This window comes from Phalacrocorax aristotelis, chromosome 1, assembly GCF_949628215.1.
Source record: "Phalacrocorax aristotelis chromosome 1, bGulAri2.1, whole genome shotgun sequence".
Taxonomy (NCBI): domain Eukaryota; kingdom Metazoa; phylum Chordata; class Aves; order Suliformes; family Phalacrocoracidae; genus Phalacrocorax; species Phalacrocorax aristotelis.
The window spans coordinates 4,429,216-4,442,066 of NC_134276.1; the positions used below are offsets into that span (position 1 = coordinate 4,429,216).

At 46.2% G+C, this 12,851-nt stretch overlaps 1 protein-coding gene and 1 non-coding gene across 2 annotated transcripts in view; both read right to left on the bottom strand.

Annotated features, from left to right (window-relative positions):
• Nucleotides 1-2,705: 2,705 nt before the first annotated feature.
• Nucleotides 2,706-12,851, bottom strand: part of INTS4 (integrator complex subunit 4) — a 38,629-nt gene continuing 28,483 nt past the window's right edge. The window contains exons 18-23 of the mRNA XM_075117029.1: nucleotides 11,524-11,654; nucleotides 10,547-10,606; nucleotides 7,229-7,388; nucleotides 6,764-6,907; nucleotides 5,769-5,889; nucleotides 2,706-3,799 (exon numbers count right to left, since the gene is read on the bottom strand). Of these exons, the coding sequence (XP_074973130.1) occupies nucleotides 3,606-3,799; nucleotides 5,769-5,889; nucleotides 6,764-6,907; nucleotides 7,229-7,388; nucleotides 10,547-10,606; nucleotides 11,524-11,654 (810 nt within the window). The 3' untranslated portion in view covers nucleotides 2,706-3,605. The remainder of the gene's footprint in view (nucleotides 3,800-5,768; nucleotides 5,890-6,763; nucleotides 6,908-7,228; nucleotides 7,389-10,546; nucleotides 10,607-11,523; nucleotides 11,655-12,851) is intronic.
• On the bottom strand, nucleotides 6,586-6,658 carry TRNAF-GAA (transfer RNA phenylalanine (anticodon GAA)). The gene has a single exon. It is a non-coding gene; the product is annotated as a tRNA-Phe (tRNA).

Here is a 12,851-nt window from a genome sequence, read left to right on the forward strand (position 1 = left end):
CTGAAAGCCCAGTTTCCTTCTTGCTGTCTGAAATTGCTTTGCTACATGGTGGAAACAGCTGGGACTGATTCATCAGAAAATTCAAACCGAGCTCAAAACAGTATCTTTATTAAATCGCTGCTTTCAGCTAGAGCCATAAATAATTTGTTAAAATTATGGGCTTATCGCCCAAATCATGGGAATGTGCTTTTATAGGGCAGGATTTCTCACATACACCGCTTCTCTGCCTCCCACCAGGAAAACGCTCTCCCAGTAGGCAGAGAACTCCCACCCTGACGCTGTCATTAAAGCAGAGCCGCGGCTGGGCTGGGCGCCAGGAAGATTCCACCCCAGCTGCTCCGCTGAGCAAGCGGGTCGGTCCCCGGCCCTTATCTTTGTGAAGCAGCACGCGCGAGCTGGCAGCCAGGAGAACTGGGCCATAAAAAGGCTCACAGACGCACCGAACGCAACACCGCCGGCATTTTTAAGGGACGTCGGGCAGCATTTGTGCAAAGCTCAGCTTGATTTTGAAGTCCCGCTAATATTTCATTAGCAAATCGTGAAGTAAAAAGAGAGCCCGCTACCGCATTCCTGGTGCCTGCTACTGAGGATAAACTGGATGATGCGAGTGCAGTAAGATGAATATAGTGCTTGTACCTCTGACTTGGTCAAAAGATTTGAGAACCCAGGCAAGGAAGACTGGAATCCAGAGGAAACCCGTCTCCATGAGCTGGAACCCATGATGATGTCATATGATTTAAACATGTGCCCCGTTCTGTCGTCTTCCATGGAACCTTCTTTGTACTCTTTGCGGTGACTGTACCCGCCCGCTTAGGTTTCCTGTACTTTTAAAAATAAGAGTTAATATCTCATAAGCTTCAACTTTGTTCCAAATACCTTGCTTTCCAACTAGGCCTTGTTTTAAGCATTCTTGACTTGCTAATTGCATTATTTACTTTAAGAGGTCTAAGAATTGGCCTAATGAATTTCAGTGGACTCCAGCAAGCTCATTATGAGTTTCACATTAATAGCATTCAGAGCTAGGTCCCCCCCCCCCAATGCATGCACCATGTATAATTAAATGTGAGGAGCTAACGGTAAACATGACAGCGCATTTTCAGAATGCCACGGTACACCCCTTTCACCTGAGTTCAGCCTTTTCCTCTCTCTGCCAGGTTCTTGACCCTCTTCCCTTATGTCGAACTAGGAGGTAAAATGCGGAGGTGAGGGGTGTCTGAGTGCTGTTAGTTTTTAGCAAATTATTTGCCCTTGCTTCTAGATTGCTCAGTCTCCCTGCGGCTGCAGCTCTGAACTGGTGCCATCTTCCAACACTTGCAACTGCCTGAGAGACCAGGATCTCCCCCCGCTTGGGTGATCGTCAGCTGAAGGCCTCTGTTCCCTCTTGAACAGAGATGAAAGACAAATTATCTGTCTGCGTGAGTACAGCCCTTTGTTTTTCTTCTCAGTCTAAGATCATTTAGGCTATTGCAGTGTAGAAGTCCGACGCTTTGCCAAAATTAAAGGGCAACTGGTGAAGGGGTAGAGATGCTCCTGTGACGGCAAGTCCTGGAGCACCACAGAGAACATGAACTCCTGTATTTTTGAGAGCAGAAAAGCTTAAATGTCTCAAATCTGGGGGTGGGAGCAAAAGGTCAACATCTAAACAACTACAAGAAAATCTTGGAATACTTCTATACAAATTTCCTTTCTGTTTTCCTGTATGTTGGAACATGGGGTGAGAATGCATTTAAAAGGAGAAAGTAAGCTAAAATAAATCGGAGATCAAGGTAAGCAGTTAAGAAAAACAAACAAACCGCAACCAAAACAATAGTGAAACAAAAGCAAACACACATTCAGTAATAAGGGAAAGGGGGCAGAATAGCAGCCAACGAGCGGTGGCGTATGGTACAGCATGGCCCGCTACAATGTCATGTATTTGTTAAGGATGTTTTACCAGGGCCTGCAGTGGCAGGACGAGGGGCCATGGTTTTAAATGGGAAGAGGGGAGATGCAAAGCAGATATAACTGAGGGTGGTGAAACCCTGGCCCAGGTTGCCCAGAGAGGAAACATTCCAGGTGAGGCTGGACGGGGCTCTGAGCGACCTGATCGAGTTGAAGCTGTCCCTGCTCACTGCAGGGGGGGTTGGACTAGGTGGCCTCGAAAGGTCCCTTCCAACCCAAACCATTCCATGTTTACTAGTCTGCAGGGAAATCAAAGGTAAATGTCAATCTTGGAAAGAATACGGTGTTAAGGAACCAGCATTTGACATTGAATTTTTTTTACTGATTTACTTTTTTTAAAAAAAAAAATTAAAAATTTACGAACACAGGTAATATTTGGCTGCTGCACTATGAAGTTTCACACATTAAGTGCTCCTCGAAAATCCTACCAAGGGATCGCTACAAATCAAAGGAGGCTCCTCGGTCTGCTGAAGCCTTGCACACGGCAGCGAGGCACAGGTATGCTTCCCAGCAGGACGACCAGCAGGATCGTGTTTTTAGTAAGGTCCCGTCCCTCTGTACTCCCAGCTTCACCCGCTCCAGGGAACACCGAGGCACTGCCTGACTGCTGCTTAACTGGGAGCGTGTTTGGCTACTTCGCCCCATCAGAAAGACATTGACTGCCAAAACTGCTGCTGGATTGAAAAGCAGAACAGATCTTCTCGTCTCAGTAAGATTGGTTCAGGCCAAGTTCACCACGCAGAAACCGATTCTGTAAAACTTGCTGGGACGGGGTCAGTACTTTTTCAACCCAAGGTATTTAATTGCATTGTTCCCGAAGGCGTACAAATGCGCAAGTGGCTTGTATTACAATTCAGAGATGAATGTTTGACTCCATTTCATGTAAACAACCAAAAAATAGTAACATTGTTTTGCGGCTATAACTCAGTTAAACTCCATGTCCCGCTCACTGGAGTTCTGCTGCTTGCACCGCAATGTGAACAAGCCGAGCCCTCCCCAAAACCAGACTAGCTTCAGTACAGCTGTACAGGCAGTAAAATACCTCGGGATTTAGCCTACAGCAATTGACAATTTCACTTTGAGATACAGTTCCTACAAAAGAACAACTGCGCTTCAAAAATTTTTTTTAAACTAAGAATTTCGGTACCAATGCACAAACTCTAAGTTTTAGACATTAAAAAAAAATAAACACCAAATGAAACCCCCCCAAAAAAATCCCACACAACCCCCCTGAACTCCTTGGCTTCATTTCAGAGTACTGTAAAAATAACATCGATTTATGTGCCTAAGCATTTACATAGTAAATACCTTAGCAAATACACAGCAGAAAACCTAGAGGCCTTGTAGAGAAACTTTAGATAAGTGAAAACTAAAGATGCTGCCCCATGAAATACTACTGGAATGCTGACTGAGAACTGTCTTGACTTTGTTGACTCAATATGGAAACACCTGCATTTTCCTGAAACTAGTTGAATAACTCCTGTATTGGTCTATCTGCTTCTCAACAGAGGAGAACCATTGTTCTTCAGCAGCTTTATTTCTACGGTTGACTTTGTTTTACGCAACTATAAAACTGTTCTGGTTGGTTCGTTGTCTTGGAACACAGTACGTTGTTTTCATGTAACCCAACAATCCCATAAATATATTTCTTTTAGCGATAGACTTCACCGTCTGGCAGGTTTGGGCATTATATAAACTTTGACAGGTTTGCTGAAGGGTATGGTCCCCTCTATGCCGTTTTCAGATTGCGGGAGAGCCTCCAAGCTCTCGCTCCAGGTAGGTTTAGGAATTTTAGCAGATGCCTTGCTCCTGTTGGAATTGTAGGCCAGCAGCAACCGCACTTCGATCTGACACGGCTCTGCAAAGAGGAAAAAACACCAGAACAACCCAAACGTTACAGTCATGGCACAGAGAACCACCAATACCAGATGAAATTTCCTCTTCCGTGTGCTGGGTAAAGCACAGAGCAATTCTGGGCTGACCAGAATCCAGTCGGGTGTTTGAAAATACAACTTTCTTGTTACATTCAGCGTGGTAGAACTAAGCACTGTCGTCCCGTCCCGTCCCCTCCATCATCGCTTAAAAAGAAAATCTCACGAGTAACAAATAGCAACTTTCAAAAGTAACTGTTAAAAGTTGCTCGAACCAAATAATAATACAATCTGGAAAGACCACAGAACCAGCAGGTCTTGCTACCTCTATTTTTATGGCAGGATCAAGTAAATCCAGATGATGTCTGACAAGCCTCACAGCACAGGAGATTACCTGAAGATTCTCTTCCGTTGGAGGTTTTGGCGCTACAAGACAGCCTTTTCCCCTCTTTTACCATCTCAGCAACTGGACGGATATTCCTAATACTGTCCCTAAGATGATTTCACTTTGTTCTTCTCCCAGTGGTCATAACAAAAATGGGCTTTCGGTCTACGCAGCGTGATGCTGAGCAGCATGCCGGACTACATCCCCATCAGAATTTTCCTTTCTAGACTGAAAAACGTGATTCCTTTAGGTTTTCCATATGGACTTGGACTGGTTTTGGCTGGGGTAAAGTTAATTTCCCTTCATAGTGGCTCGTGTGACGTTTACTGGCCTTCAATTAAGTTTCATTGTCTTGAATTAAGGCATTTTCTCTGTTTCGAATTCTGACCCCGTTCCCTGAACCCCTCCCAGTTTGGTGTCCTCCCCCCTTTCACATGCTCAAGTGCCAATACTAAAGTTGATACTTAAAATAATGGCATGGGGAGACACCAGAACAAAACACGCTTAAAGTGCCCTTCCAGTGAACGCTGCAGAAGCAGAAATAAGGACTCAGTTCAGCTCCCTGAGGTACAGGATCAACCTTTCAATCCAGATACTTCCAGCCATAGAAACAATACCATTTTTTACTTCTCCAGAACAAAACAAGGATAGCAGGATGAATGAGTACACCACGGAAGTGCTACATAAAAAGGAGTACGTGAAAAAACGTTGCACTAAACAAAACTGTTGGTTACAAAAACAAAAAAAACCCCACAAACCAACAAATCCTATTAGTAACTGCTCAGAAAAAAAGTCCACACTTGAATAAAGGACTAAAAGAAAACAGGACAAAGGGAGCCATGAACAAATACTCTCTGCCTTCTGTGTTTGAAATCCACAAACCAATTACTGAAGCACCTTCATGGAGAAGCGTGAATGCCAGCTGAGCCTGGACATGAATTTGAGTTGTATATTTCATCAGAGCTAAAGGGTGGTTTTTAGGGCATTAAAAAGGTGAAAGTTTAATCAGCAGTGAAATTATACTGTTGAGCACACACAGACAGTTCCAAAGGTTTTCTGCCCTGCTCAAATACCTGTCAGGTCTAAACCAATGCATCACAGCGAGTCCAGTTACCATCACTCCTTGGCTTTAGGGATGCAGGCCCGACTCCTGCGACTGACCTTGCCCTGCACAGGAGCGGGTGGCCTCACCTGGAACACGTGCTCCCCTGTAAAGGCTCCCAGAGCCACGAGGCTGCACACGCAGCCCTGCACGGGGGTGGCGTGGCAGGGCCAGCCCACCACATGCCCCCAGCATGCACCTTCTCTCCAGCAACAGCAGCCCCTCGGGTCACCTACGGAGCAGCAGCGCCCTGTCAGCCAGGGAGACGGAACCATTCAAAGGCTGCGAGAACAGAAATCTGAGCAACACTAATGACAGCTTCAACAGCAGCTGTAGCCTCCAGGATCCTCTAAGACCCCCGAGACTGTGGGCATGTACGTCTTACATGCAGGAGACCAGGATCAAGCAAGACACACTCTTAGAAAGGTGCAGCAACGCAAATCACATGAACTCGTATCATTAATGTTACCTGTCCATGCTGTGTGTGAGAGGTAAACCTGAGTTATCAGCCTGTGCCTTCCAGGACCAGGATTTCGAAAGTCAGCTGGTTTAGGATGGATTAGCTGTGCTTGTCCATCTGGATACAATACCTATAGGAGGAAAAACAAAAAAAGGAAACAACTGAATGACAACTGGACTGGGGATTTACACAGCGGGCGTTACTTTGGTGTTCTCTGAGTTCGGAAGGCAGGAAGGCATGCTTTATCTTGGAGCCAGCAGTCCCGCTGCCCCAGGTTTAACGGCCACACGCTGGCCATTCAGACCCACAGCACAGGTGGAAAAAGCGCACACAGACATCAGCTTCTTCCTCCACATGGCAGAGAGCGGGTTTCATTTCTTTGTTACACAGTGAACTGGCACATTTTACTAGCATTGTACCACACCCACCCCTTCAGCTGCATTTGAAACTAGTGATTCAGCAGCAGGAAGAAAGTTAAGTTGTAAATACAGAGAGCCGAGAGCCTGGGTATTTCTGTACCCTTCAGAACAGCTTCTTCTGTGCCACCTTCTCCCACCACGCAAGCTGGAAGTTCAGGCATTTACTTATGCTCACGTCCGTAACATGCCCAGAAGACGTGAAAGCAGAGGGCAGCGCATGGGGAGCACTGAATGGCATCAAAGGGCTCAAAGCAAACTCTCAGGAGCTGTAGGCAAGCCAACTCGACACACTATATACAAGCCAGTTTCTGAATGTGTGGCTAAAATGCAGAAATCCAACACTTATTACCACAGAATCACAGGTTGGAAGGGACCTCAGTGGTCATCTAGTCCAACCTTTACACCATTGCTGAAGCCCGGGATTGAACCAGGGACCTTTAGATCTTCAGTCTAACGCTCTCCCAGCTGAGCTACTCCAGCTTTGATGAAGTGCACAATTATTTGCAATTTAGAAGTACCGATGTCCTTAAGCAGACCCCCCCTAAGACACAATCTTGTTTGTACTTACATCAAGCAACTGCCTACCTGAACTTTCACGGTTCCCTGGGGATCCTGCACATGTTCCAGAGTTGCATCAACATCCAGTGCCACCACCAGCCCCGATGTAAACCTCAGAGGATTATCAGATTCACCGGTAGGCTCAATGATATTGGCAGTAGCTCTATGGAGCTATTAGGGGCAAAGCGGTTGGCAAAAGTAAGGTGGGGGGAGGAGGAGGAAAGAAAAAGAGACAAATCGTTACTGTTCTTAATGGAGAAACTGTGCATGAACTTTGGATTCTTTTAGATACTGCCAGAAATTATTAAGCCTTCTGTATTTTTAGCAGTAGCCTCGAGGATGCTAGGTAAGAAGAAGAAAGCCTTTGAAGAAATAACACTTGGGACTGACCAAAAACCTGAATTCAAAAAGCTGCAGGGTACATTAGGATCTAGTCAAAAGACGAGTCACTCTGCAAGGATATTGTGTTTTAATTCTCTGTGTTAAACTGACCTGCTCTGGAAGAGGAAGATGGAGGAAGGTACTTTGTCGCAGTGTTGTCTGAAGAATCTTGACGACTTCCGAAGGCTTCGATGTCACGAGTCTGGGCATTAAGTCCAGCAATTTGTCTACAAAACTGCCTTGCATGTGTGGGAGCTCAGAGATGAAACATCTGCGTTAAGAATAAATTAAAAATCAAATACTTTTTTCAACATTTTCAACAGTATTGTTATTTTCAGCCAAGCTATTTAATCCTTATATTTAGTTGCAGTGTCAGAATTAGGTACGTGGATTCCTCTTGTGATGCTCACACGTAAGATGAAGATGATTTTGAACAGTTATGTTGGGACCACACCTTGTGCTCAAACTGACAACATCAAGGTCTACGCAGGACTCACATCCTTCAGGAGTACATAGCCTAGCAGGCAAAGGGCCTAGACCCACAAAAAAGGAACTAGAGATGCAGAGGTGCCCATCAACACCACATTAATGAGAACCAGATACTGCAGGGAATTGTCTGCTGAGACTGTATGTGCAGCTGTAATGTGATTTAGATAGTAAGAGTGCTAATGAAATGAGACTACAGGCAATTCCAGTACTCTGCATTCAGTCTCCGTGTCTCAGCAAAGAAACACAGCTGGATGGAAGAGTCATTCCTACTACAGTTGCCCTGCAAACTTTTGAAATTGGTCCTTCTCAGGGAAGACATGCAGATGCCTAATTCTTTACACTGTGCATTTCCATCTGGCCAACTAAATAGCTGACTCCGTTACAGGATCTGACATACCCACACAGCGAACACGTGAGCTGTCTGACCTTCTGCTGCAGCAAAGTTTTGAGAATGGTTTTCTCTACAAGTATTTCTGAGAGTATCGCTTATTAGAATCATAGAATCATTAAGGTTGGAAAAGACCTCTAGGATCAAGTCCAACCCCCAACCCAACACTCCCAGGCCTCCTAAACCATATCCTCAAGTGCCACGTCTACACATTTTTGAACCCCCCCAGGGACGGTGACTCCCCCACCTCTCTGGGCAGCCTGTGCCAGGGCCTGACCACTCCGGCAGGGAAGACATTTTCCCTCACATCCAACCTAAACCTCCCCTGACGCAGCTTGAGGCCGTTCCCTCTCGTCCTGTCCCTGGTGACTTGGGAGCAGAGACCAGCCCCCCCCTCACTCCAGCCCCTCTCAGGCAGCTGCAGAGAGCGAGAAGGGCTCCCCTCAGCCCCCTCTTCTCCAGGCTAAACCCCCCCAGCTCCCCCAGCCGCCCCCCAGCACACTTGTGCTCCAGACCCTGCCCCAGCCCCGCTGCCCTTCTCTGGACACGCTCCAGCCCCTCCAGGCCCTTCTTGTCCCGAGGGGCCCAAACCTGAGCCCAGCACTCGAGGTGGGGCCTCCCCAGGGCTGAGCACAGGGGCCCCATCCCTGCCCGGCTCCTACTGGCCACACCAGTGCTGACACAAGCCCGGGGGCTGGTGGCCTCCTTGGCCACCTGGGCACTGCTGGCTCATGCCCAGCCGGCTGTCAGCCAGCACCCCCAGGGCCTTCTCCGCCGGGCACTTCCCAGCCCCTCTGCCCCAGGCCTGGGGCGTTGCCTGGGGTTGGTGTGACCCAAGGGCAGGACCCAGCACTTGGCCTTGTTAAACCTCACACAACTGGCCTCGGCCCATGGATCCAGCCTGTCCAGGTCCCTCTGCAGAGCCTTCCTGCCCTCCAGCAGATCGACAATTCCACCCAATTTGGTGTCATCTCCAAACATCTGAACATTATAGCATTACAATGTGATCTGCATTACATCTGAGGAGTGAAAGTTTGATAGTAAACTACAATCGGTGGTGGGCGGGTGGGAAAAGCTAGTTCTAGAGGTCAAGATCAGAGAATAGAATCCATTCTACAGCTTGGGTCAACATCCACTCACACAAAAGCAGCATCTGGGATTTCTTGTTCTTTATATAGAGGTAAAATTGGGCTACTACCCTACATCCCTGCATGCAGAAGATGCTGCGTTAGACTGAGTCATTGGTGGGTTATGCTATTATCAGCAATATTCCTGCTGTGTTTAGCAGGTTTGTAAGCCTAGCAAATACTTGTGCAATTTGGTGAAAAAAAAAAAACCAAAAACAACCTGCACCATTTGGGTAGGTGAACAGCATCTTGAACAAAAGGCTCTCTCCTCCCCGTTCGTCAAGTCTGGTGTTGCGCTGTATCTTCACCTACAGTTGAGTCTAAAAAGCCTGGATAGGAATACCAGACATGCCCAAAACAGCTTCAGGTCCTGAAGCCCGAGCAGTGAGGTTTTTTCCAGGATCCTGGTGGTGCTCTGCAGGAGAACCCACTGCTAACTTGGCAAGGGTGGAGAAAAATCACACCCCGTGCGAGGTAAGAGGGCTGTGCAGGAATACTCATCCTTGTGTTCCCATGGCTGCCACTAGAGACAGCAAATTTCAACTAATCTGTCACGGGATGCAGCTAGAGTCCGGCATGCTGAGGCTGCATCACCTACACACAGGGATTTTACACGTCCGAGCATTTACAGGTGACCTTACAGCACACTGACAAGGTCTACCATCACCCAGATCCCCTTTGTGGGATTCAACACTGCCTGGAGGAGTTAGGTTCCCAAGGGAAAGCGATGAGTTTTGCTGATCCTGAGACTCAGTGCGAAGACAAGATACAAAACAAATGAACAGTTCTAGTCATTAGCTACCAAATAAGCTAAACGTTAGGGAATGGGCAGATCTGGCTCCCTTTCCTCATCACTTAACCAGCCACAACTGCCAAGCACACGGACAACAAATAAATGGGAATTTAATCCGAACTAGAGATGGAATTCTGCGCAGCCAGCTCTGGGTACCTGTGTGTCTGGGTCTCCTCAGTCAGCAAAAGAAACTTGGGCATCCCTCATCTGATCTATTTTAGACATCTAGATTAGGGTAAGATGAGAGCACCACCTCTGCAGCGAGAGGAGAGCTGGGCGAGTGCTTCATAAGCAGTGGTCTGCAAAGCAAACGTCAACACCCGGGCGAGATCACTCCCGCCTTGTGCGTATAGGTGGTTGGCTCACTCTCTCATTTACAATTTAGAAATCTGTGATAAAGAAAAGGGAAATTCCCCTTTTTATCATACTCCCAGGACAGCTCTTCCATTGATCCCACATTTAGAAGGGAGTTTACTTCTTGCTTTGTCATTATCTCATGATGGCAGTCCCTGATGTGGGACACCAACAGCGGAAAGGAGACACAAAGAGATGAAAAAGAAATGGAATATTCCCTGATGACAATGGTGGGGGGACTTTCTAACATAAAGTGAAGAAGCAATGGAGTTTCTCACCTCTGAAAGGAATCTACTTCCTGTAGGAATTTTTCACACATCCCAAAAAGGGGTTCCACTCTGTAATGAAGATAACATTCCTTGGTTTAGTTTTGAATAAAGAAAATTAGCTCTATGGTTATAAACATTTAGGTCTTTTGGAATTCAGTTCAAGTTCCTAAAACTGAAAAGATCTTACAATGGTAAGGCCAGAAAGGGCTCCCCACAAGAGAAAAAAATATAAATTAATTGCCTTCTTCCTCCCCACACCCATATCCCCCTCCCACAAAATATCATTTGCGTAAGGCACTAATTAAGGTCCCAAAGCCACTGCTAGAAAATATTAACTTTCCACCTATAAAACAGGAGGTTAAGAGGCAAAATTATTATGGACCTCTGCGGCAACACAGTGAATTGATAACAACAAACTCAAAACAGAAGTAAACAAATTAGGACACTAACCACTTTGCTCGAATTCCGCCAAACAGAGTTCTAATCCTACAGCCATCCAAACCCACGTGTAACTCCATTGACCTCAGCAGCCAAGACGAGCCACACCGAGCCTCTCCTGTTACCTGAGCCACGCACACACATGAGCATTTTGTGTCCGACTCACGCCAACATCAAGCTGCAGATCGGTCAAAAAGACAATTCTTTTCTGATGCTAAAAACTCAGCAACTAATACTTGACTAAGCGCAAACAGTGCGTTCTTTGATACATGACTTTTCCTCATTTAAATAGGTCCCAAATATCAACTCTAAGATACACTCTACAACATTTTTAACCTAATATGTTCACAGCTGAGAGAACTCAACGCCCTAAACACGTCTTCCTAATAATTTTGTCATCTAATTTAGTACTGTGCCACTCTACAGCCACACCAAAGTGCTGAAGTAGTTTAGCAAATGTTGTCGGCATGCCGTGATGTCTTACGTGTCCAATTTATCCTAAGCTTACAGTTAACCCTAAGAAGGTCCTTTCCCCAGGTCGTCCTTACCCTCTAGTGGTACGCGCAGTCACTATAAGCTGTAACGCCTTCGCCTGCAGTCTCATGTGGTGGATAATGACCACTTGTCTATTTTCCACGCCGCTGTACATGAACTCCATTTTATACGTTTCTTCCAAGATCTGTCAGACAGACACCACAGGGGTAACAAACCTTCAGACTCTGTCAAACTCTTGCACAAGCACGATCACCAGATTCTGGTATTTTTCCTCACACTAAGGAACACAATCTACGAGTCTCATTCTTTTGGTGAAGTTCTTCGCAGCGTAAAGTGGCACCTAATACCGAAAGGTTATCTGGGCTACATTAAAGAAACAATTCATGAAACTCGGCCTGAAATCAAGCACTCCCTCCGCGGGGAGTCTATCTTTTGACACTGCATTTTAGATTTCTAGCGGTAGAGCGCTCTCCGACTCCCGCTGCCCGCTCCGGAATACAAGACGTGAACAGCACAACAGAGCAACCTCAGCGGTCCTGCTCAGGCTTGCATTTTTGGAGCAATGTTTGACAAAGTTCCCTTGGAAACAACTTTACATTCAATGACACTTCATGTACTGCAGCTGAAGATGGGAACTATCACAAGATAAGTACCATTCTGGGTTATTTTAGATACACGGTTAAAAGCTTAGACAGCACATTGCACAGTTTTACTCATTGTACTTTATCTGTCAAAGAGATGGGCTTAAGTAGACACGAGAAGTGCTCCAATTAATACAGTTGAGTTCAGTATGACTGTATAGAAACCAAGAACTTCAAGCTATTTAATAGGAAATATTCCCTCACTTTGCCTTGACGGGAAGCATTCTACCTTCACAATCACAACACACAGAAGTTCCCAGGGGGTTCACATGCTACTTAAGAAGGGCACCCAAGGCAGACAGTTCAATTAGAGAAGATTTTAAAAGCTGATAGGCTTTTGTTTCTGCTATCCCTGGGGGCAGCTGCCAACAGCACAGACAGTTTTGAAGCACAGCAGTACCTGCCTCTTATTGCATCTTAATTAACTGAATACTCAAAACATTAGCATAGCTTCCCAGCAGATCCATGAACTTGCTTTTACTCCATATTTGTTTCCAGATTACTTAATAGCTTGCTTTCTCCTTTACCTTTTCTTAGTGCTTATCTTCGGTTTTTCCAAGATCAGACCATTTATACATCATAGAATCACGATGACTCAGGCTGGTGGGACCTCTGGAGGCCATCTAGCCTAGTCCCCTGCTCAGAGCAGGTGTAATTAGGTCCAGCTACCCAGGGCCACATCAAGCTGTGAATGCTTCCAAGGAGGGAGATTCCCCCCACCTCTCTGGGCAACTTCTTCC